The sequence below is a fragment of the Numenius arquata genome, chromosome 2, assembly GCF_964106895.1.
Source record: "Numenius arquata chromosome 2, bNumArq3.hap1.1, whole genome shotgun sequence".
NCBI lineage: Eukaryota > Metazoa > Chordata > Aves > Charadriiformes > Scolopacidae > Numenius > Numenius arquata.
In genome coordinates this window covers 110,601,089-110,627,562 of record NC_133577.1, presented here as the reverse complement: position 1 = coordinate 110,627,562, position 26,474 = coordinate 110,601,089, and the positions used below count along the sequence as shown (strand labels likewise).

Here is a 26,474-nt window from a genome sequence, read left to right as displayed (position 1 = left end):
TGCTGCAGGTGAGAAATGACAGCTGTGGCAGCTGCCTGGAGTACCTGAGAAGTATGTTTTCTGCCCTTCATTGAGGCTTTTAAGTTTTTAGCTCGATAAGCTTGTTTTTAAAGAAGGCCTTTAGAAAACCAGTCACCAGTATTTAGCCTGTATTAGTTCTCATTCCTTTGTCCTTCTGGCACTTTTATTTTTAATAATCACTTCTAGAGGTAAGTTGTCATATTTTATAATTGGCATTTTGTCACTATGACTCATAAAAGTGCAGATGCATAAATGGTGGTATTTTAAACCACTTTTTATAATAAGACAGATGGCCATATACTTTCACAGACTGAAGATTATAAAAATTACTTATGACATGGTTAAAGATATCACTTTGGCTGCTTCTACACAATACTACATCAACAGTCAAAGAAGGAAATCTAAAGGAAATCAAACTTCTTTACGTAACTGTTCCATAACTAGGGTACTTCTACTTCAATTCGTAAATTCCTCAAATTTCCCTGAAGGAGTGAAAAGTGTAACTGATGTGACCTCATTTCTGTTGCAACATGTTCACAGAAATATTTCTCATTTATGAATTATCTCTGCCCCATCCCCTCATTCCCACCCCCCCCAAAAAAAAAGCTTCATTGGTAGTTTGCTGACTCTCCCAATGCGGATTCATCAATACAAAGACGACGACTATAGCTTTCTGAATAATTCAATGCAACACTAAACCAATAAAAGCGCAACATGCCAGCTCATATAAAATTCCACTGGAATCTTAACTGCTGTTTCAAAGCCCTAATTTTGAATTATTTCTAATCAAACCCTGCAGGAGTATGCAGAAGGACAATCTGAATTCAGCCTCTTTACTTGAGGTTCTCCATGGCCTTAGGGAGTGGAATAGACAAATATACAAAATGACTGCAAAAAAATGAGTAAGTGAATTAGGGAGCTTGCTTTCTTGGTGAGAAAATCTAACTGTTGGATCAACTAATTGCTGAGCTACTGCTTACTGGAAGAAATTAACTCTCATGAGGTTGATAATTTAGCAAATTACTTTCGTATTTTTAACTTTCCATTCTGCAGCCAGACTACTGAAAATATTTTGTTTAGGTGGCTTGAGAGAGTTCCCAATTGACAGTCAGAATTTCTTAGAACATCATCTTTAAAATAACTGTTCTCTCTCGTTACAATCATGGTGCAAAAATACATTAGAAAAAAATCAAGATCTCATTGAAGTAAACAACAAAAATCTCACAAAAATCATAGAATTCAGCTTTTTACTTAAAGAAGGCCAGTGCTTTGGAATCCCTGTTACGACACCTGAAAAATGCAAATTGTATGTAAATAAATAATATTAAGTTACAAACATGAAAAAACCCTACCCACTACTGTGAGGCTGTGGGACAACGCAGAAATCCTCCTACGCCTTCTAGTCTATCCTAATTAAACCTTGTTTTTCACTATTGCTCAGACGGGTCCTACCATCTGAGAACTTCCCGGTACCATCTTGTGTTGATTTTCTCATCTTCTCCATGGGAAAAAAAGAAACATATCTGTCAGTGATTTTTGTTCTGGTAGGGAGATGTTTTGTCGTTCTTGGGCAGTTGGTTTTGTTCTGAGTCAGGACTTGTTGGGAAGGTTTACATAAATAATCAAACATCTGCATAAACACTTGCCAGTTACAGCGAGCATTTGGTCACAGCTCAATTCCTTTTTTGTAATAAGTGTTTCTTTTTATTGTACAATACCAAGGGGGGTGGTGGTGGTATTTTCTTTTATAATCATTTTGCAAAAGAGTCAAAAAAGACCATTTGTCTCAAAGAAGAACTCAAATAAATTAACCAAGTTCCTCTCCCACTTTCTATATCTTTTGTTTTCAGGAATTTTCAGTGATGAATGCAATAGAAAAACATAACACAGTAAAACCAGAATGGAATTTTTCTTCCCCTTTCACAAATGCTGTGAGCGTCTTTTATGCAAAAATAAGATCCTGAACATGATGGTACATTTTACTCCTATACAGAGAGCATCTTTGATTCATATCTGCTTTGGCAAAGAGCCTAAGGAAAATATACTTACACAATGCACAAACAGTTAGGGATTTTCCTATTTCTCTAGGGTTTTCCCCATTTGTGGTATTACTCAACTGTAGCTAGAGGTTATCTGAACAGACACCACTAATGTGCAGCATTCTCAATAGAAGGTGTGGTGCCAACCTTTTAGCTAGCACAGCAAATCTTCTCAATCCAAGCCAACCGTAATATCACATTGTTTTGTCTTAAGACTGTAGAGAAGAAAGTGAGATCAGCAGAGGAAGACTTGGATTGGGGGGCACAGAGAGTATTTTCCTGAATTAAAATTGCCAAGGAAAAGAAACAAAGATTAGACCTGCTTCCCATTTCCTCTCATATCTCCAGGCACTGAATTAAGTGTAGAAGTGTGGAAATTCTTCCCTGAATGTTCTGTCATGCAGGAAAGAGCTTGAGGCAAATTTGGTTTCATGGTCTACCTGTTAGCTCTGTCGTATCTCGTTCATAGAAGAGTAGGTGGCAGCTCTTCCACAACTCCATAAGGAATAGTAATAAGCCTGAAAATGCCTTAAAACATGTTCTTTAATTGGGACCAGGTAGTCAGACACTTAACGTTCATTCATTAAGGTGCCTATATCAAAGTCAGTGGATGTACAGTGAACAGTTTTTCCCCTTTCAAAAGATCCTCAGTGGCAAAGCTGTTACCTACATTCCTACTTTAGGTTCAGTTGTCAGAGGGGCAGAGAAAAAGGAACACGACCACCTTGTGACGTTTCCCTCTATTCCAGCAACTTCTGTTCTTTGACCACCACTAAAAGCAAGCATGTGTCTCTACACAGTCTTGCAACACAGGGAAAGTCTTGTCTCAATGCAGTGTGGTCTTGTAATAACCGATGTGCAAACTGTAGCCAAAAGGCTGGCAAAGATGATGAACATAATCATGTTCTTTTTGATTTCCAGAGAGGGGATGCTCTGCACAAATCCATCTTATTCTGCACACAATTAGAAAGGATCTCCCAAGTCACTGGTTCTAGTCCACTGATAACCACAGGTGCCACATCATCTAATCGCTTTCAAAAACTAGTGAAGCTTTGTTTTATTATTAGTTAGGCTTTCATGTGCACTGCTCCAATAGCCAAGGCTATTCCAGAAACCCTGTGTAAACGCAATAATCATAGAATCGTAGAATCATAGAATGGTTAGAGTTGGAAGGGACCTTAAAGACCATCTAGATCCCACCCCCTGCCATAGACAGGCACACCTCCCACTAGACTAGGTTGCTCAAAGCCCCATCCATCCTGATCTTGAACTCTTCCAGGAATAGGGCATCCACATCTTCTCTGGGCAACCAGTTCCAGTGTCTCACCACCCTCATAGTGAAAAATTTCTTCCTAATATCTAATCTAAATCTCTGCTCTTCCAGTTTCAAGCCACTAACCCTCATCCTGTCACTACATGCCCTGGTAAAAAGTCTCTCTCCAACTTTCTTGTAGGCCCCCTTTAGACACTGAAAGGCTACAATAAGTTCCCTGTGGAGCCTTCTCCTCTCCAGGCTGAACAACCCCAACACTCTCAGCCTGTCTTCACAGGAGAAGTGCTCCAGCCCTCTGATCATTTGTGTGGCCCTCCTCTGGACCTGCTCCAACAGGTCCACATCCTTGTTGTGCCAAAAACTCCAGAGCTGGATGCAGTACTCCAGGTGGGGTCTCTCTAGAGCAGAGCAGAGGGGCAAAATCACCTCCCTCGACCAGCTGGACATGCTTCTTTTGATGTAGCCCAGGATACAGTTGGCCTTCTGGGCTGCAAGCTTCTACATCTGCTCAGCTCATTCATTGAGGGAAGAGCCTACAGATGCTGGGCCACAAGAGTCCTAAATGATTTCTCATGGCCTCTAGTGAAAAACCTGACAATGCTAATATGATCTCAATCACCTCCATACAGAAAAGGGTCTGACACAAGTTAAAGTGCTGTGGATCTGTACAATTTAAGAACTTTGGATGGAAGCAGAGAGGACTCAGAGCTACGTTATAAGCTCCTCAGACTATGAACAAATGACAGGAATTTCTTTCATAGAGACAGTCAGGCCCAGAAAACATGTAGGGAGAATGTCACAAATGGGAACAACTGTGTATGCTTTAGCTTTTTCCAGAGCTATTTTCACAGGTGAGGGAGATACTGGCTTTGCACTTTATTGTCCTTGAGGCTGGTGGGGATTGGAACCTCACAAGACTTTTCTCATTCTATTCTTATAAATGTCATCTCTATATTTATCTTTCCAAATGTAAGAAAAGGGAATTCTTTACAGTAAGAGAAAGCACAGAGATAATATGATTCCTGTCCCACTAAAAAAAAAAAAAATCTTACCTGTATCAAGGTCAAGTATTTATACAAAAAAAGCGTGGTTTTTTGGGGAAAAGGAAAAATAACAGGCCTACAGAACACACTTGGTAATTGGATAAAATTGTGGTTATATTCACTGAGAACCAGAGGAAATATAATCAGTAATGCACATAATATGAAAATTTAGAACTTTTAAAAATTCATAGCTAGTACTGCTGATACAGTGTCCCCAAAAGACCTTTTCTCAAAAGGAGCATCCGTATTTGTTTTGACGTCATGTGTAATTACTTTCATTGCCAAGGTAAAACTATCTTACTGATGATCTTTTTTAATTTTTGGCAAACCACAACGTTGCTCTACAACTTCTACTCACAATGTGGTAATCAGATACATGTAAACAGTGTGCAATGGGATCAGCTAAGCAATTGTAGAAGGAAACATTTAGACTGTTATCCATGCAGAAAAGAAATAGGCACCTGAACTTACGGCAAAGCATTATTTTGGACTACTTTGAACTACTGCTTCCTCAAGACCACCTGGACGTTGCTGGATTTTTTTACAGAAAGCTAAAAACAAAACATCTGAGTCATGCCTAGGCATTACCCAGCTCTGAGCATCTCTTTGTGCTGAACAAAACCAATCCCATCACATTAGTGCAGTGCTGAACCTGAGAGAGTAAGTACGACTGAGAAGTGGGATATTAAGCTCAGGCTCAGTGCAGTGCTAACAGGGTCACACGCTTTTTGGATGAGTGTGAGACAGGATTCGGCTGGTCTCAGCAAAACCCCCAGCACTGCTCAGTTGATAAAAGAAAATGTGCTGGAACTTGTGGGCCACAGGCCCTGGGAAAGATAAGATAAAAACTTTCAGAATAGGGAGTACTGACATCCTACAGGGACAGCTGGTGAGGCTGTAAAACAATTATCCTGTTGTCCTTGCTCAAGACAGATTTATAGGTGTTTAGAAAAGTACTTTTTGCATTAGCATCAGCATTAGCCAATCTGTGAGTGCCTAATGTGGAATGTGAACCAATTAGCTTAGAACACGCTACCTTAGGACTAGTATAAATGTATGTAAAGAATTATAATAAAATCGACATCTTGCTTGCATCAAGCTGCGTCCCGTCTCTCCATCGCGGCAAATTGGTGACCCCGACGTGATGGGTTTATGAATCGCCTAGCTGAGCGACTTGCTGCGAGTCCCACAGAACTTTGAATGAGCTGCTGAAAGGAAGCAGGAGCCGGCCGGCAATCAATCCCTCCGGAGTAGAGAGGTGAGCTGTGGGAAACATGGGGAATCAAGTGTCTTCCCCCGAGAGAGACGTATATGAGCTTATGAAAGCTCTCCTTAAAAAGCATGGAAAGAATATCTCTGGGCATGATCTTAAAACGATACTTAAATGGGTGCAAGTGAAAATACCCACTGTGACTGCATCCACTATTTTTACGCGAGAACTTTGGGACAATGTGGGAGTGAAATTATGGGATGCAGCGACTACGGGGAATGCTGAAGCACAGCGCATGCTTCCGTGGTGGAGAAGTATTTTTGAAACTTTAAAAGCCCAGGAAAAAAGTCACAAAGATGAAGCAGAGAGAGAGGAAGACTCTCCTGTGATACCTCTGTTATCGTCGGAGGGTAAAAAATCCATTGCACCACTAGAGGTGTGTGCTGCGGGGTATCCCCCAGAGGAGCATCCCTTTGATCCGGGACCAGTGGACCCTGAAAAGGAGCCAGACCTCTACCCCCCCGACCCACACGATGTGTGGGCTAACATAAGGCGCCAAGCCTTAAAGGAAGGAGAACTAGAGATTGCTAAAATGATAGTAGCTCCCGTGATTTATCAAGGTCGGGGGGCACAGTGGGAAGCTCTATCTTTTCCGGTAGTTAAGGAGTTGCGCCGTACTGTCACTGAACATGGACTTTCCTCGCCGTATTTTGCAAGCTTGTTATCCTCTGTTTTTGATACATATGTTATGACTCCGCATGATTTAAAATCCTTAGCGCGATTGCTTTTGACACCGACTCAATACACTTTGTGGGAGGCTCATTGGAGAGGGGGACTCCAAGCACTCCTTTTAACTTATGTAGGTCATAATAATAACGCTATTGCTGCACTGACCTTGGAGCACCTCACAGGCACAGGTCAGCACACTAACCCTGTAAATCAAGCTCGAATTCCACGGGAGGCCCTCGAGGCAACTCGTGAAGAAGCGAAAAAGGCCTTTTTCAAGGTTCCCGATTCTCAGAAACCGCAAAAGGCTTTTACTACTATTACCCAGGAACCCCGAGAGCCTTATATGCAGTTTATTGACAGACTAAAACAAGCCTTGGAACGCCAAATAGATAACACAGAGGCACGCGAAATTTTGTTGCTAAAACTGGCTGTTGAAAACGCTAACGCAGATTGCAAAAAATTGTTAAAATCCCTCCCAAACCCGAACCCTACATTAATTGAAATGGTGGAGGCTTGTAATAGAATTGGTACTATGGATCATAAATTTGAGGCCATGGCCGCTGCTTTCGCAGCCATGCGTGGTCCAACAGGACCAGGAAACTGTTATAGTTGTGGCAAACCCGACCATCTAAAGAAAAATTGTCTAAATGCTAATACCAGTGCTAGATCCCAAGCCCCTGGGATTTGTCCCAGGTGCCGAAAAGGGCGTCATTATGCTAATCAATGTCGGTCCAAGTACGATTTTCAGGGACAACTGATACAGGGAAACCGGCTACGGAGCGCGGAGCAGCGACGCGTGCAGACACAAATACCGCAGCCGACGCTTCAACCCCCTCGGAGGGAAGCAGCAGTGCCTCAGGTCTTCGCCCAGCAACAGCAGGCAGCGCCGGACTGGACCTGGCAACCGCTCACACAGTAACGTTACTCGATTCCTCGGTTCACCTATTGTCAACAAATGTCTCGGGACCTTTACCCCCTAAACCACAAGCCTTATTATTAGGAAGATCATCTACAACATTGTCAGGGCTTTTTGTGTTACCAGGTGTTATTGACTCTGATAGCACTGATGAAATTAAGATTATGGCATGGACCCTGTTTCCTCCTTGCACTGTACCGAAAGATAGCTGTATAGCGCAATTGATACTGATTCCCACAGGCACAAGTTGCCCAATTTCTAGTCAGCTTCAACAAAGGCAGGGTGGGTTCGGATCTACGGGGAGCCCACAAATCTTATGGGTACAGTCTCTCTCCCAAAAATGGCCTATATGCCAATGCACCCTCATTCGCGAAGGGCAGCAGGTGGTGTTAAACGGAATTATTGACACCGGGGCTGATGTTACAGTAATATCTCAAGCTAAATGGCCCCCACAGTGGCCCCTAGCCAATATTTCCCAGGCGTTAGCTGGGATCGGTGGAACCGGCAGCAGCCACCAAAGCTTGGAATTAATCCAAATTCAAGGCCCAGAAGGACGTATAGCCTCTGTCAAACCTTTTGTATTACCTGTTCCCATGATTTTATGGGGGCGTGACGTACTATCACAATGGGGAATGTCCATTCAAACCCATTTTTAGGTGGGGCCATTGAAATGCGCGACACCCTAAAATTAACCTGGAAAACCGATGTCCCCATTTGGGTAGATCAATGGCCCCTACCTTTAGAAAAGCTTCGCGCCCTTCAAGAATTAGTTACGGAGCAACTAATGAAAGGACATATTGTACCTTCTACTAGTCCATGGAACTCACCGGTTTTTGTTATTAAAAAACAGACCGGCAAGTGGCGCTTGCTCCATGACCTTAGAAAAATTAATGATGCTATGGAAGACATGGGAGCCCTACAACCCGGACTCCCGTCCCCTACTATGATTCCTCGAGATTGGCACTTGACTGTTATTGACCTCAAAGACTGTTTTTTTAATATTCCTCTACATCCAAATGATGCTCCTAAATTTGCTTTTTCAGTTCCAAGCGTCAACATGCAAGCTCCGTTGCAAAGATACCAGTGGGTTGTGCTGCCACAAGGAATGAAAAATAGCCCCACGATATGCCAATGGTATGTAGCCAAAGTGCTTAGTCCAGTCAGGACTGCAATGTCTAGTGTCTTATTGTACCACTATATGGATGATATCCTGGTGGCTGCACAACATCACGAGGTCATGGAGGAAGCTGTAGCCCTTGTCACGGCTGCCGTTAATTCGGCAGGCCTCTGTATCGTGCCGGAAAAAATTCAGAAAACACCGCCGTGGAAATATTTAGGCTGGCGCATAAGGGCTCAAACTATAGTTCCTCAACCTTTACAGATACAGACAGATATAAAAAACTTGCATGATGTGCAAAAATTGCTGGGAACAATCAATTGGGTCCGACCGCTGTTGGGAATTTCTAATGCAGACTTAGGTCCTTTATTCGAATTGCTTAAAGGAGATACTGACTTGCGTTCCCACCGCAGTCTTGATCCTGAGGCCATTGCCTCCTTACAAAAGGTTGCTACCGCAATCACTCTTAAACAAGCACACCGGTGGACTCCCGAACTACCTTTTTATCTAATTATTTTACACCCCGCTCGACAGCCTCATGCACTAATATTTCAATGGGACTCTCAAAAATCAGACCCACTGCTAATTATCGAATGGGTTTTCTTGTCGAATCAATCTACAAAAACCATTTCGACGCAGCATGAGATGTTTGCTTCTTTGATAATTAAAGCCAGGCAACGTTTGTTAACGTTATCAGGAGTAGACTTTGCTTGTATTTGCTTACCTGTGACAAATATGTATCTACAATGGCTTTATCAGCAGTCAGACACCTTTATTATGGCGTTGGCAGACTATACGGGCCAACTCACATCCCACTCACCTTCGCATAAGCTGCTTAATGTCGATTTTCGCTTGATACCCAAGCCGAAAAGGAGTGATCAGCCATTACAAGCCCTTACTGTATTTACAGACGGGTCTGGAAAATCGCACAAATCAGTCATTTTATGGTGGGACAACCAGCATGAACGCTGGGACTCGGACATAGAGACTGTTCCTGGTTCTCCCCAGATAGTGGAGTTAACTGCGGTTGTTCGAGTTTTTCGGAGGTGGTCCACACCGCTTAATCTCATCACTGATTCAGCCTATGTTGCGGGGATTGTTGAGCGAGCTGAAGCATCTGTGTTACGCAACGTCCCACATTCTGACCTATTTGCTTTATTACAAGAACTTATCTTTCTCTTGGACTCTCGCCCTCACCCCTATTTTGTTATGCATGTCAGATCACACACTTCTCTACCTGGTTTTATTGCAGAAGGGAATCGACGAGCCGATTTGCTGACATTACCAGTACAGGTGTTGCCGGATCGCGTGGCACAGGCTAAACTCAGCCATTCCTTTTTTCACCAGAATGCTGGAGGTCTCAAAAGGCAGTTTGGGCTTACCTCCCAACAAGCATCTAACATTATTGCTGTATGTCCTGACTGCCAAAGGCATTCTTTCCCGTCAGTCGCAGGAGGAGTTAATCCCAGAGGACTGCAGAGTCTACAGCTATGGCAAACAGATGTTACGCATTATCCAGAGTTTGGTAAATTGAAATATGTCCATTCCTCCATTGACACCTTTTCAGGTGCTTTATTTGCTTCTTGCCACACAGGAGAGAAGGCACGTGATGTCCGCAAACACTTGATGCGCGCTTTTGCTACTTTAGGTATACCTTCACAAATAAAGACGGACAACGGTCCTGCTTATGTCTCTACGGCAACAAAAGCATTTCTTGACTCCTGGGGTGTGACTCACATTACTGGTATTCCTTATTCCCCTACAGGTCAATCTCTAATTGAACGCTCTCACCAATCTTTGAAGCGTTTGTTACAACAACAAAAAGGGGGAGTAGGAACTGCTACTCCTGAGGAACGTCTGCAGAAAGCTTTGTATGTTTTTAACTTTTTGAATTGCTCTTTGTTAGATAGGAACCCTCCGATAGTCCGACATTTTAACACGAATGCTTCACTTGAGGTGCGAGTCAAAGCCCCCGTGTTGGTTCGTGATCCGGAAACAGGTAAGATCATGGGACCGTATCCCCTTATCACATGGGGCAGAGGCTATGCTTGTGTCTCCACAGAGAAAGGCCCCCGATGGATCCCGGCAAAGAATGTACGACCCTTCCGTGAATCCCTACCACAGTCATCCAGCAGCTCAAAGCTGGGGTCTCTAAGCTTCGACAAAGCGACAGTTGGGATTGGTTAGATAAACTTTTTGAAGGATGGGGATTGTCAGGGTGGTTAAGGAGTCTTGTGAAAATGATTATGTATGCTTTGGCTGTCTTTGTTTTCTTGTTACTTTTTTGCCGTGTTTGTTGCAATGCTTACAAGGATTGATAGCACGCTCCATAAAAAGAGTTCTTACTGTGCAACAAGAAGGGGGAGATGTGAGACAGGATTCGGCTGGTCTCAGCAAAACCCCCAGCACTGCTCAGTTGATAAAAGAAAATGTGCTGGAACTTGTGGGCCACAGGCCCTGGGAAAGATAAGATAAAAACTTTCAGAATAGGGAGTACTGACATCCTACAGGGACAGCTGGTGAGGCTGTAAAACAATTATCCTGTTGTCCTTGCTCAAGACAGATTTATAGGTGTTTAGAAAAGTACTTTTTGCATTAGCATCAGCATTAGCCAATCTGTGAGTGCCTAATGTGGAATGTGAACCAATTAGCTTAGAACACGCTACCTTAGGACTAGTATAAATGTATGTAAAGAATTATAATAAAATCGACATCTTGCTTGCATCAAGCTGCGTCCCGTCTCTCCATCGCGGCAGATGAGAGCTGGCTTGCGTCCAACAGAACCAGGTAAGGTCTGCCTGCGACAACACTATGTTGATTTGCTCTCAACTAAGCAGTGAACTGACAATGAACAGGGAAGAGATTATTTGGTTTATTGAAGATTACTGGACAATCTTCAGTAAGGCTTCACAGTGGTCTAAAGCATGGCTTTTTAGCAATTTTTGTTTCCTGCAACATTTGCCATTTCACATGTATATATAAATGTATGGACCCTGTCCTCCACAACCTGCTGTTTGCTGTGAGGCCAACACTTCCATTACAGTCTAGTAGTACTTCAGTAATACAGGAACACGACTAACACAAGACCCTCAAGCCCTGTAGATTTTTGTCCTTCTGTTTACTGCTACTGTTCAGATAAAACACATTTCTGTCTTCAAATCAGTATGTACTTCCCCCTGCACTGGATTCAATCACAGAATACCAGGTTGGAAGGGACCTTAAGGATCATCTGGTCCAACCTATCTTGGCAAAAGCCAAGAAGGCCCAGCACCCTGTAAAGCTGAATCTTAAAAGTGTCCAGTGATGGGGAATCCACTTCCCTGGAGAGATTATTCCAGTGGCTGATTGTTCTCATTGTGAAAAATTTTCCTCATGTCCAATCGGAATATCCCCAGGAGTAACTTGTGCCCATTACCCCTCATCTTTTCCACGTGACTCCTTGTAAAAAGGGAGCCTCCATTTTCTCTGTAGCCACCCTTTAAATACTGGAACATGGTGATAAGGTCTTCCCTAACCCTTCTTTTCTCAAAGCTGAACAAACCCAGTTCTCTCAGCCTTTCCTTGTATAGGAGGCTTCCCAGTCCTTTATTCATCTTGGTGGCCCTTCTCTGGACCCTCTCCAGCCTGTCCACATCTTTTTTGCATAGTGGGGACCAAAACTGAACACAGTATTCCAGGTGTGGCCTGACAAGCGCTGAGGAGAGTGGGATAATGACTTCTTTGTCTCTGCTGGCGATGCCCTTGTTGGTGCAGCCGAGCATCCTGTTGGCTTGCTTTGTTGCAGCAGTACATTGTTCACTCATATTGAGCTTGTTGTCCACCAGGACCCCCAGGTCCTTTTCCACAGAGCTGTTCCCCAGACAGGTAGATCCCAGCCTGTGCTGCATTCCTGGGTTACGTTTTCCCAGGTGCAAGACCTTACACTTGTCCTTGTTGCTTCATAAGGTTCTTGTTATCCCACTCTTCCAGCCTATCCACATCTTCCTGCAGGGTGGCTCTCCCTTCCAAAGTGTCCACTTTCCCACTCGCTTTGGTGTCATCAGCAAAATTCATCAGGGTACACTTGATCCCATCATCCAGATCACTTATGAAGATAATTAACAGTGTTTGGCCCAATATCAATCCCTGGGGGACCCCACTTGTTGCCAGTTTGAAAAGGAGCTATTTACCAACACCCTCTAGGTAGGGCCTGTCAGCCAGTTCCCACCCACTACACAGACCACTTGTCTAGACCATAACACATCAGTTTCTCTAGGAGAAGGCTGTGGTAACCATGTGAAAAGCCTTGGAGAAATCCAAGTAGAGAATGTCCACTGCTCGCCCCACATGATAACTGAGCAGGTTACTCTATCATAGAAGGCAATCAGGTTTGTCAAGCACAACTTGCCCTTGATGAATCCGTGTTGGCTTTTCCCAACCACGTGCTTCATTTGACTTGTGACACTCCCCAGGACAATTTGTTCCATAACCTTCCCAGGGACTGAAGCAAGACTGATGTGCCTAAAATTTCCTAGATCCTCCTTTAAGCCCTTCTTGTAGATGGGCATGACATTAGCCTTATTCCAGTCTTCCAGGACCCGATCTCCATGACTTCTCAAAGATTATGGAGAGTGGCCTCGCAACAATGTCAGCTAGCTCTCTGAACACCCTCAGGTGGATAATGTCAGGGCCCATCAATTTGTAGGGGTCAAACTCCTCCAACGTTCACATATCATCTCTGCCTTCACTGGCAGTGAGTCTGTGTTTGCATCAACCTGGATTTTTGTTCCCAAGACCTGGGCCCCAACAGTGCTGGTAAGAACAGAGGTGAAGAAAGTGTTGAGAACCTCTGCCTTTTCAGCATTGTTGGTGACTAATTCACATCACCTGTTTAAGAGCGGGCCAATATTTTCTTTCTGGTTCTGCTTGTTGTTGTTTGTGTATCAGAAGAACCCTTTCTTACAGTTTTTGATATCTCTGGCCAATTTCAAGTCAAGCTGAGCTTTTGTTTTTCTAACTGCATCTCTGCATGCCCTGGAAGTACCCTTGTTCTCAATGGGTTTTCTTCCACTTTTCCACCTCTGGTACACTTCTCTTTCGGTTTTGAGCAGACTCAGAAGCTCACAGTTAAGCCAAGGGGGTCTCTTGGTCTGCCTACTTCCCTTACCTTTTAGGGGGATGAACTGGTTTTGTGCTTCCAGAAAAACTGCCAGCACTCACTAGCTCCTTTATCCTCTGTGGCAGCTTCCCACAGAATCCCTCCCAGCTGAGCTCTGAGCAAGCTGAACTTTGCTCTTATAAGAGAAGATGCAGAGGAATCCTGTTCCTATATTTTAGCTGGACTCTCCCATATTTCAGCTGGACTGCACATGGCATATAACATCTTCTGACCAGTACTGTGGCTGCATGGCTGTACCCCTTTTACAGAGCAGAACAAGAGAAAGAGTTGGCACAGAGTAATTACATTTCTGGGAACTCTTTGCAGTGACATGCATTTATCCTATAAGTGAATGCCCAGTCAAAACAATATCACTTTGAGATCTCACAACTGGGAAGAATATTTCCCCTCTTGTATTTTTTTTTCCAAGTGATTTGTATGTAAAAATAATGCTGTGATACAAAAAGGGCCTACACAAAAACCACTTGCTTTTAAATTTATTGGACCAAAGGGAGCTGTGACAGTCTGAAATAAAAGCTGCCTGTTCTATTGTATGCTTCAACTCCAGGACTAGAAGCAGAATTTGCTTGAAGCAACAGTATGCTCTAGCTTCTTTTTTTTAGAAATTAAAACCAAAAAATAAAATAAAACAAAAAAAAAATTGTCAATCATTTTGACGTCGTGTTTCCTAAAATATTAATACAAGTTGTTAACAAAACAGAACTGCATACAATAGGCAAAGTAAAATTAAAAGGCACTTCGAATGCCATACCCTCAGCTGGTATAAATCAGCACCATCCCATACACAGGGTGTCAAAAATTTCAGACCACTCAGTTACTTGAAAGGACAACTAATCTACCAAATCAGCACTTCTAGTCTAACAATGAGACAGGGACATTCTAATACAGCATTAACGGTTATTTAAATGAATGATTGGAGATCTCACACAGAGGATGATAAAATGGAATCAAAGACATTTAGGGTGGAAGGGATCTCTGGAGGTCACCAAATCCAGCCTCTTGCTAGAAGCAGTATTGACATCAACACCACTTCAAGTCAGCCATGACTTTGACTATGTATTGAAAAGCTGGAGGACACAGATTCCACAAGCTCTCCAGACAACCATGGATATCCCCTGCTTTGAGGTTAGGATGGTATAATGATCTCAGCAGCACAGAAGAGACTACAAGAAAAACTTAGTCAAGATCCCTCAGCAGCACTGACAGTACCGAGACTTGCAGCCTCAGAGATGACTGGAAAAGCAAGAATTGAAGTTAATATTATAAGAAGAGACCCTCCAGGACAGAATTGCTCTCCTGCCGCTCCTGAAGGCAGTGGTTATTTCTTTTGGAAATACTTCTTTCGGCTTCAGGATCTTTTTCTATTCCAGTTACTATCTTCTCATACATCCTAATGCTATTGCTCAGCAAAAGAGGGAGTATATTGCAGGCCTGGTTTCCAGTGCTCTAGCATACACAGTGATGCCCTCACCATTTTGCTGTAGGAAACTACTCATTTTGCTTATGTTTAGAATCAGTCACAGAAGCAGAACTGTGCTCTGCTGTACATTGTGACCTTTATAAATGATAGAATCATAGAATTATTTAGGTTGGAAAGGACCTTTAAGATCATTGAGTCCAACTGTAAACTTAACACTGCCAAGTCCACCACTAAACCATGTCCCTCAGCACCACATCTACCCTTCTTTTAAATATCCCCAGGGATGGTGACTCAATCACTTCCCTGGGTAGCCTGTTCCAATGCTTGATAACCCTTTCAGTGAAAAAAATTTTCATAGTATCCATCCTAAACCTTCCCTGACACAGCTTGAGGCCATTTCCTCTCATCCTATCGCTTGTTACTTGGGAAAACAGACCAACCCCCATCTCACTACAACCTCCTTTCAGGTAGTTGTAGAGAGCGATAAGGTCTCCCCTCAGCTTCGTCTTCCCCAGGCTAAACAGCCCCAGTTGCCTCAGCCACTCAGCATAACATTTGTGCTCTAGATCCTTCACCAGCTTCATTGCCCTTCTCTGGACACGCTCTAGTAGCTCAATGTCTTTCTTGGAAGTGAACGGCCCAGAACTGAACACAGTACTCAAGGTGGGACCTCACCAGTGCCAAGGGATGATCACTTCACTAGTCCTGCTGGCCACACTATTTCTGATACAGCCCAGGATGCTGTTGGCCTTCTTGGCCACCTGGGCACACTGCTGGCTCATATTCAACCAGCTGTCAACCAACACCCCCAGGGCCTTTTCTGACGGGCAGGTGTTCAGCCACTCTTCCCCAAGCCTGTAGCGCTGCATGGGGTTGTTCTGACCTAAGTGTGACAGAGGCTGTGTTCTGGCCGGGGATACTGGTGTTAGAGGGCTGGGTCAGGAGGCTGTTCATGAAACTAACCTGATCTCCTTCTACAAGAGTGACCTGCTTAGTGGATGACGGAAAGGCTGTGGATGTTATCTACCTAGACTTTAGTAAAGCCTTTGACACAGGTCCCCACAGGATTCTGCTGGAGAAACTGGCTGCCCGTGGCTTGGATGGACGTACTCTTCACTGGGTGAAAAACTGGCTGGAGGGCTGGGCCCAGAGAGTGGAGGTGAATGGAGTTAAATCCAATTGGTGGCCATTCACAAGCGGTGTTCCCCAGGGCTCAGAATTTGGGCCAGTTCTGTTTAATATCTTTATCAATAATCTGGACGAGGGGATCGAGTCCACCCTCAGTAAGTTTGCAGACAACACTAAGTTGGGCAGGAGCATTGATCTGCTTGAGAGTAGGAAGGCTCTACAGAAGGACAGGCTGGATCAATGGGCCGAGGCCAATTGTATGAAGTTCAATAAGGCCAAGTTCCGGGTCCTGCACCATCATTAAGGCCTAGACAATCAAAATACTCCCTAACATACAGGGCTACCCCACCACCTCTCCTTCCTGGCCTATCCCTTCTGAAGAGTTTATAGCCATCCATTGCAGCATTCCAGTTGTGCAAGTCATCCCACCATGTTTCTGTGATTGCAACTATGTCATATTTTTCCCACTGCACAATGGCTTCTAGCTCTTCCTGTTTGTTGCCCATGCTGCCTGCATTGGTGTAGATGCACTTCAGTTGGGCTAGTGATCCCACCACCTTTTTAAAGGAAGAAGCCCTACTTCCTATGTGAGCATTCTCAGGCACTTCCGTGGTTTCTAACACACCAATAACCCTTGCATCTTTGCTGCTGTATGGATCTTCATCCTCTACCTCCACTGAGATGGCAGACCCAAGGAACTTGCTAGCACACTGCCCCTCAAACATTTTCGCGCTACCCCCAGGCTTATCTCTAGCGAGCCTGCTTTTATCCCTTTCCTGCTTCAAATCTATTTCAAAGCTCCTTCACATGCCATCCTGCTCCCATGCACAAATTGTGGGGGACTATGCTTGAGTGAAACTCTTTCCACTGATTTGAATGAACTTTGAATCAGATCCAAGTGTGGAAAAACTTTTTGCCTACACAAGCTTTAGCTTTATCCATGAGAAAAGCGTCACATCATTTCCAAGTAAGACAATTTCTATGTGCGGATTTTGCATTACTACTGGCAGGGAAATGAAGCCAAAGTTTGCAGTCATTTGCAAAACAAGATTTAAGTCAGCCAAATCTAAAAGAGGATTTAGGCACCTGAAACATGATTTAAGCAAACTGTGGTAATCTCAGCTGAACATCATGATCCATAATACCCTATTAATTGCTACCTAACACTAAAGGCACCTAAACTTATTAGGCATCTACCTTTCTAATCTGAAAGCTCCCTGGATGCATGTAGTTTGGTGTCTCATTCATGACCAGAACAAAGCTCTTTGGGACAGCATACACCCACTTGTGAGACACCCATCTCCCCCAGCATAGCAGGTGGCTGAAGGAGATCTAATAATAACAGAGGTCAAACTAACAAAGCTCAAGCCTCGCTTCTTTCAAACCGGAAATATTAGAAGAGGAAAGGAGAATATGGGCATGTTCCAGCTTTTATACTCTAGCTTTCAAGTCCTTACCTGAAGGGACAGCCAGGTTCAACATCCTCCTTAACCTGAAGCAGTTCTAACCCTAAGTTGTTTCTTTGCCACACTGCCCAGTAAATGAGAGGGCTTCCCAGGCCTCCTGTCAAAGCAGTGATACAGTGTAAAGAGGAAATGAAAGAACGATGATTTGAGAGAAGGACAGGCAAGTTGCGGTGTAATTTTTAAACTTGAGCGCTTTCAACATTCAAATGGAAGATCTGTATCCTACTTCAAAGACCACTTACATTTTATTTTAGGCAGTCATCAGAAAAACACCCAGAAACTGAAACTTTGGAAAAGTGGCTCTCAGCAGCTACTCTGAAGAGAGAACATCAAACTCTGGCTCATAACTCAGGTGCCTGGGCTCCAGAGAATGGAGTTCAGACTAACCCGGTGCTTAACTTTTTCCCTTTTGCCTAACTTGAGGCAGCACAATGCTGAGCATGCCCGTTTCTCACACTGCCCTGTCAAGACGCTAATGCTTTCTCATGATCTCCATTTAATCTGTATTTAATATCCTGGAACAATAGGAAAGGAGCAGGGTCATAGAACGGGTGAATGTTGCACAGATACTATCCTGAGATGTTGGAGGCGGAGGGCCTTAAAACCAAAAACGTACGTGCTAATCCCAACCCTGCCAGCGTGGATCACAAAGTCATACTAAAATTCAGAACAACAAAGTGCACTTGGCAATAATTTACTATAAAAGTTTCAAGACTTTGGAGGACACCCTTCAAAGTCACAGAGAGAAATACAGGAGCACGTTTCCGGTGTTTCTCTCTCTTCTCCTTAAACAGAAAAAAACTCGCATCTGAATAAACTTGGAACTACCCCTGACTGTAGCTCTTCCTGCTGAGAAATATTTTAAAATGTTGACTTTGGTTTTATTCTAGCCTTAGCTTGTTATGTTGTTGTGTAAGGATGTAAGGCCATACAAATGATCCCTCAGGCCATGCGAGAAGCAGTGGTAGTCTTGGATGGCAACCCTGAGAGGCCACTGCATTCCTTCCTGGTGCCACAGTATCAGTTAAGGAACTGCTTCCATTAAGGACTTAATGCTAAAAGATCCCTGACTAGCTCCAATTGTGTTACAGAAACACTCCAGCCACAGAAAAATGAGGCAAATCTTCTTAGCACATGTAGGTGATAAACTTTGTTTTGCAGCTGTATACATGAAAATTTTGGAGAGAGGATTATTTCCTAACTATTCATATTTGTATTATTATGGCATCTGAAAGTCTGAATCCTACATGAGGAATTTTATACCAGAATCCCTGCATACAGGCCTTTCCTCTCCTATCAAGACCAACAAAAGCCAAAAACACCTTTCCCTGAAAGACCTAGCAGTATAAGTACATAAAAAAATCAAAAACAATTCAAAATTTGCCATCTACAAAAGCTCTACTGAAAATATCTATGAATTCCAGCTGAAACATTTCCAGTCTGAGATAACTGATACAGAAGCTAGTTATGAATAAATTTGGAAATGCTAAGGAAGAATAGATCATGTAAAATACAAAATAAAAAATAATTACTCAAAAAGTCATTACATAGTCTATTTCTCTTTTTACTGTTAACACATAATTTTGTAGGGGTTTTAGGGAGGGAAAAAATGGAAAAAAACACCAAGGTATGGAATAATCATATAGTTTGGCTTTATCTTGTGTATCTTCCACGTACTGTAGTTGCTAAAGTTAGCACAGTCCAATTAAAGGAGGCAGAGGTCCAAAAAAAAAAAAAAAAAGGGCTTCCAAAGATGCAGGATTCTAACAACTTTACAACAGCAGCATTGTTTCACCTCACTCTCCTGATCACGCTGTTGTCCCAGGGGCAGCAATAACTCCTGGGCATGGCCTCAGCTTAATAAACCCATCAGCATTCGGTACCTTCATATGTTGCTTCATCCTATGTCTCATATTTAATGATAGCCCTTACTCACTGAAAACCACCTCTGCCACACATTCGCCTAAAAAGTGTATGTGTTTTTTCCTCCCTAAGTGCAAGAGAAAATAAGCTACAAAGGCAGACTGAATGGTAACAGAGTTATAACCATGCTCTAGAAATTATTCTATCATATATAAATATAATATATTGAAAATGAGGGGGAAAAATTAAAAGAACACATACTACTGACCAAAACTAAGCATGAAGCATGACACTATGATGAGAAATGCAAAAATAAATTAAATTTACAAAAAAAACCCCCACAAATAGGGAAAAATTTAAAGATATTAAAATTTGAAAGATAATGGAGGAAACTGTCGTTGCAGTCATGGAAGGACGAACAGCAGGTTAGGGAAATGAGGAAGTGGGAAAAAGATCAAGGAAGTTTGCATATGTAGGGATGAAAGGGAAAAGCAAAACTGGAGACACTGCAATGTATTCACTGCAATAAACTCTATTTCCTCAAAGTTTTTCCAAGAAAAGACAATGAATGCACATCTAGTACTGTACAATGTTGTTTATATGATTCATACTTTCTGAAAATATGTAGGCAAGTACAGGCAACTCCCAGACAGTTTTCCAGAAATGATTGAAATTTATCACACATATTCAAAGCAACTAAGTTGAAACATTTTCTTTCAAGAGAAAGAGCCACAGATAATTTGCAAACTGAAACTAAAACTCTCTTAATTTTTGCATAGATACTTCCTGAATGAGATTGTATGTCTCATACAGTTTTCAAGGTGAGTCCCGTATTTTGCGTGCTGAAAGGGCAGGATATGCAATACAGCAAGGCAGGCCTTTGGCTCTGTTACTGTTCCAAAGAAATAAGTTAAATATGACTTGAAAGACCATGTTTAGATCCCACAAAAGAGAAAATGATGAATGAAAGCAGAGATATTAGGGTTAGAAAAGAACTCAAGATGCCATCTACTCTACATTTCTGCCTTAGGAAGAATGACCTTTGTCTGAGACATATCTGAGAGATATTTGCTTAGCATGTGTGGAGAGCTCTATAAGCTCTGCAGGCAATCTATTCCAGTGCTCAGCATCATGAGTTACTGTGACTTTCCAGCTTATTCATGACCTCAGAAATTTCCTACAATTGTGAAGGCAGGGTCAGGGCTGTTATGTGCTGGCATCTGAGTGTACATGAATTTACCAGTTCTGCAATCATTCCTAGCCAAGTAGTTCACAGCTGGTCTGGAACTTCCTCAGCAGCACACTACTACTACAGGCATATTTTCTGTTTTGTGTTTTTAAGATGGCAAGTAATTTCCTGGTTTCCAAAAAACAGCCAATAAATGTTAACAAAATCAGACACAAAGTTTTACAAGAAAAAGTATTTTCCTGAGAGCATCAAAACTGCTATGAAAACATCTCTGCCAGAGTTGATACATAAAACCTAGGGATCTTTTGTGGGAATGAGGGTAACGCAACACATAGAACTTCAAAAGATGATCAGAGGGACGGAGCACCTCCCCTATGAAGACAGGCTGAGAGAGCTGGGGTTCAGCCTGGAGAAGAGAAGGCTCCGGGGAGACCTCATAGCAGCCTTCCAATATCTGAAGGGAGCCTACAGGAGAGCTGGAGAGGGACTCTTGGTCAGGAGATGTAGTGACAGGACAAGGGGTAATGGTTTTAAATTGGAAGAGGCGAGATTTAGATTAGATACCAGAATGAAATTCTTTACTGTGAGGGTGGTGAGGCACTGGAACAGGTTGCCCAGAGAAGTTGTGGATGCCCCATCCCTGGAAGCATTTAAGGCCAGGCTGGATGGGGCTTTGAGCAACCTGCTCTAGTGGAGGTGTCCCTGCCCATGGCAGGGGGGTTGGAACTCGATGATCTTTAAGGTTCCTTCCAGCTCTAACCATTCTATGATTCTACCATTGCTCTTTTTGCAAATTCTGAATTGCAGAGCTTTCTCCATCTCGCCTTCTCCTGAAAGAAGTGGTGGTAGGTGCTCTAATAATGAGGAGCACTGGAGAGTTTTGTAAGTCCCTGCTTGTACCTGTCACTGGTGGTTTTCTTCTCAGGGGGTGAGGAAATGGGATGGCAACCAACTAGTGACATAGGACACAGCAAGAAACATGGAAGGTGTCTCATGTCATTGCCAAGCTATTTTTGACCCTAAGAGTAAATGTAAAATAGAGTCCAAGAGATAAGTCACATAAACTTGCTAAACTGTAGCTCTCCTGACCCCCAGCAGGGAAGGGAAGCAGAGATATCTAAGCAAATGGGTTAATATCACTCAAATACAGTGACTCAACATGATTGAGCCCCTGAAGTATGACTGCTTTGACTAATGAGTACTTAACACTTAATTATAGTATTCAAAACACTTAATTAAAAAAACATAATTAAGACATCACACAGGAAGGTCAGCACTATTTTGTACTTGTGAAAACTGGAGAAAGGAAATTACTTGAATAGGGCCACACAAGTGAGTCAATGACAGGCAGGGATGCAAAACCCAGGCTTTCTATCAAGGGCATGCTCTCATGGATTGCAGCGCATCTCAGCAAATATTAGCTGAGGATATGTTTTATATTTTTATGCATCTCCTCCAGTCACCAGGTATATTGATACATATAAAAAAACGCTTGTGGTGAATCATATCCTGCGCTGAGACTTCACACTGTACCTCTCTCTCACTCATTCTGAGGAAGCCACGTCTCTGATCAGTCTCTTTAGACATTTTCCATGTCAAAAATTAGTTTTTCACAGATTTTAGAGAACAACTGACCTATGTCACCTAGATTATCATGTCCGTTTTTTAGAGGCTTGGGATCACTTTTAAAATACGAATTGCTTACCTAAATAATGAAGAAAGAATGCCAATTTATGTCAGCTGACATAGTGGCCTAAGGGCTGTATTGTATCACTGATTTTGCACTGTGTAGTATTCAGCAAGAATGCACTGATCCATGGCATAAATATCCACTAAGGAAACAACACATACTTCAACTATGAATAGCATGAACAGGCAGCAGCTATATCAAGAATTTGCTGCCAATAACCTTTATAATTGCAGGGAAATCCCAGGTTCAATTTAGGGTTTCCTTCTTTATCCATGGACTTTGGAAACGTTACTACATTTAACGGCAGACAATACAAATACTATTTCATAGTTTTCTGAAGAGTTTTTTTTAATGTAGTGCTCTTGATCTTAACCAGCTGTTGAGTCAAATTTGGCATATGCCTGTTTCTTTGTGTACAGCCTGCAAACAATGTGGATTGTAAAATGAGTAGGGCACAAACACAGTTTCCATTGCAGGCTGGGATTCCCCTATGCTTTTACAGTGAAACTTAGTTGATAACTGTGTTTGCTATTGGGTGAGGCATGGAGACCAAGCCCATTGTATTTAACCTTTGAATACCAGAATATCATGCGAGCTCTAAAGCCAAGCGATTAAAATAAGGAAGGAGAAATAAATCATAACACATAATAAAAGCTTGGCTTTTCCTTTGCCATCACTCAGCCCACAACTGTATATTTTCACGCTGTTCAAATTTTCATGTAATACTTGCATAAACATCCAATGTTCTCTCAGTCTTTCCTGTACTGAACAGAAGTACAGTTTGTGGTAGAGTAACGAAACCTGGATATTGCCTTATACAAGGCAATGCAATGATGTCTTGCTGAATACTCATGGTAAACTAAGAATGATTCATAAAGTTCTAGTAAGATCCAAAATCTAAACAGTTCAGTAAAAAGGGGTTTTAAGTCACATACCTCAAAACAGTTACGTCACTATTTCCCTCTTAAGTACAACCAATGCTTTACTCTGATAAGGTGGACCCAAGGAGGTGAAAACTCATTACAAATATTAAAGGGACATAGCGACCTTAAAATGGTCAAACTCAAAACTTATAAAACCTGCTTAAAACCTTCTGACAGTACACACAGTTTGAAAAATGCAGAAAAACACAAATTAACTGCATTCATTCCCCTATTGCTTTATGAAGAACCACACAACCTCAGGGTTCACTCTGCAGAAGAGCAATCCACTATACAAATTTATGAGAAAAATTCATAAAGAAAAAAACCAAACCAAAAAACTCCCTTGTAGCAATAGCAGCTACAGGAAACTTCTGATAGTTTTAAAATTACAGTATCTCATTATCACATTAAGCAAATTGCTAGAAAAAACAGCATTGATTCTCCACTTTGTGGTCTGATACGCTATACATATATGTTGCAGTACACATATATTGCACATAGACAAAGGCAAATTGTAACCCCTGCTTAGTGCCCCTATAAAGACCATTGAGTTATAAACTATGGAGAAGATAAAATGTTCCCTTTTAAAGTAATTCAGGTAGGAACAGGATTGAGGCCACAAATTCTGGTACATTATGTCGGGAAATTGAAGTTACTTCCAAAGGAAAAGGAAGAAGGAGTTTTCTCTAACAAGCAAGTCATAAGACTCTAAAGTTAATGTAGCTAAAATGCTTTGCACTAGATTGAAAACGCTAGGCTGGCAGTAATTTTTCCTGTTGAGATCATTATTGTTCCCAGTCAGAAAACATTTTTGTCTTAAAAAGTCATTAATGCATTCAAGATTCTATTGAATACAACTAGCAGAAACATTACATAGAGAACATGAACTGAATCCTATCTCTAACATCACAAATGATTGACTGACTTCATTATACTGGAAACAATGTATTTCCCTGTAAATTTAAAAATATACACCTTTCTCAGTTATCCAGCCTTCAATATTGGAAAAGCTGTAAGACAAACTCTTAAGGCAAAAAAAGGGATCCAGCCTATCAAATCTCAGGGTTGGATCTGTATCTTAGGCATCTAGCAAATTGACCTTCTTACATACATACCTAAAATATGACAGAGAAAGGTGCCCTTTAAGGTCCCCAGAAAGAAATCCTATCCCCTACACTGAATCCCACCAAAAAAGGTTGATATTGCTCTCTACATGCTTAATCATATACTCTTTAGAAGGATCAATTAGAATGCTAAATCATTTCTATTTTAAACTCTCATTGCAGCAGACAAAGGATCATTAATAATTTAATACACGTGTGCTTGCATTCATAAACAAAAGTACATAAAAAAACTTGAAAAATGCTCAGGCACATCCAGAGATCTCATGACTCATCTCATCTCTCTTGACTATATTTTATTATTCTAAAAGCATTATCTAAGTGGATAGAGACTACAGAATTTGAATGCAGGAATGTTAAACAACCTTAAATATAGAGGGTGGGGTTTTGCCCCTCGATCTAGTATTTTATAAGCATCTTTATTCCTGATATTTTCTAGGATACACATATAAAATATAGAATAAATTGCTGTAACAGGTACTAACTTAATATCTGTGCAATACCATTACATTTAGACAATCTTTAGTATGTCTCATTGCCTGTCCTAAACACTGGCATCTTCAATCAGAAGTCTGCACAGAGTCAAATTCTTTCACGCCATCAATTCCACTTCTCTGTAGTAAGTACATAGTTATCATCCTCTACTAAGACTAAAAGTCAGATTCCCTACTATTTTATCCTTTTTTTTAATTTTTCTTTCAATTTACTGTATTCTTACAGTTTCAGAATGCCAATAGAAGCAGAATATCTCTATACTGCCCCTTTGTGGGGATATTTGGAAAAATACAAAATCGAAAGCTATTAATGAGATGGTGTGGTTCACACTCCACTTTTACGCACATACATAAGTCATTAAATTTAATACTGCAGTACATTCATCCCACAAAATGAAAAACAGGTTCTACTCTTTCTCCAGCTTAATTCATTTATTCACAGGAAATTCAGTGTTTCATATATTCCCAACATAATTAGCAATTTCTGAAACCTCCTGTACCTCCCTCCCCCATCTCTCTGGCACCACTGCAGTTGTAAAAACTGACTCTCAAAAGCAATGAATATGAACTAAATCACTTTTTTCAAATACAAAAGACAGATTAAAAAAGGTACTAACAACAGCAGTTGGAAATAGTGTAAAATGCATTTTCTTACACCCTTCCTAACAGTCATCTTTGTCACTTTGGACACTTAATTCAGAATGACAGGAATACAAAGTGAATGTTCAGGACAGCTGAAATATTTTCCCCTTTTTTGCTTTCTTGCTTTTCTTACAATTATTTTGGCAGCATACAACTACTATATTAATAAATAGCAAATAGAAACAAGTAAGAGATTACCTGAGAACACGAAAGTCCACATTCTTCAATCCTGGGAATAATCTGACAATCAGAATTCCAAAAAAGAATTATTAGAAGAATCTGAACATGAATACTTATCATCCTAAATTGAAAAAAAAAAAAAAGCAAAACCTCAGAAGAAACCTTCTACTCTGACAATTCTCCCTCTCATGCCAAAACTTTAATATGAATTTTAGTCCCTCCCACAGCACCTCTGAGCTCCTCCCTCTAAAACTTTCCAAAGATAGAAAATTGCTAGTTGTGTGAAATATAAAGCATGTTCAACTCATTTCTTATGTTCCATAGTGAAAAATGGGAAATCTGAATCTCTGACTATCACAGTAAAAGCATTTTCCTTCTGGATTTCATCATGTCAGCATTAGATCAGTTTTAGCAAATTTCTTTTCTGTAAATTCTATGTATAAATGGGAATTTTGTTTCTGGAGTGAACCAGGCAAGTTCACTGGAATCCAAATGCATTCTTATGTCTTCTTATTTTCCTGGTTTTCTATTGCATTGAATAAAAACAGCTTTGCTGAGGTGGGTATTCTTGGAAGACTGTTTCTGTTTTTCATCAGCAGGAAAACCAGATTGTTTAACCCTAGAAATCTGTGCCTTGAACTTACTTCACTTATTATTTAATTGTATCAACAGAAGCCTCTTGTTCTATAGCCTACCTCCAGTTTTTGGATCTTCAACCCACCCAGGAATATGTCTGCTTTGCCACCAGCTCTGAAAGCAGGGTACGAGTGAGTCACAACACCTCAGTACCTGGTAGCACAACAAACTGCCCAGGAATGCCTTCCTGGGTGATACCTTGCACAGTCCCACTAC

General features: G+C 41.7%; 1 protein-coding gene across 1 annotated transcript in view; it reads right to left on the bottom strand.

Moving 5' to 3' along the window:
* IL17REL (interleukin 17 receptor E like) overlaps positions 1-25,742 on the bottom strand; it is a 57,241-nt gene extending 31,499 nt beyond the window's left edge. The window contains exon 1 of the mRNA XM_074169044.1: positions 25,641-25,742. Within this exon, the coding sequence (XP_074025145.1) occupies positions 25,641-25,742 (102 nt within the window). The remainder of the gene's footprint in view (positions 1-25,640) is intronic.
* Between the last annotated feature and the right edge of the window lie 732 nt (positions 25,743-26,474).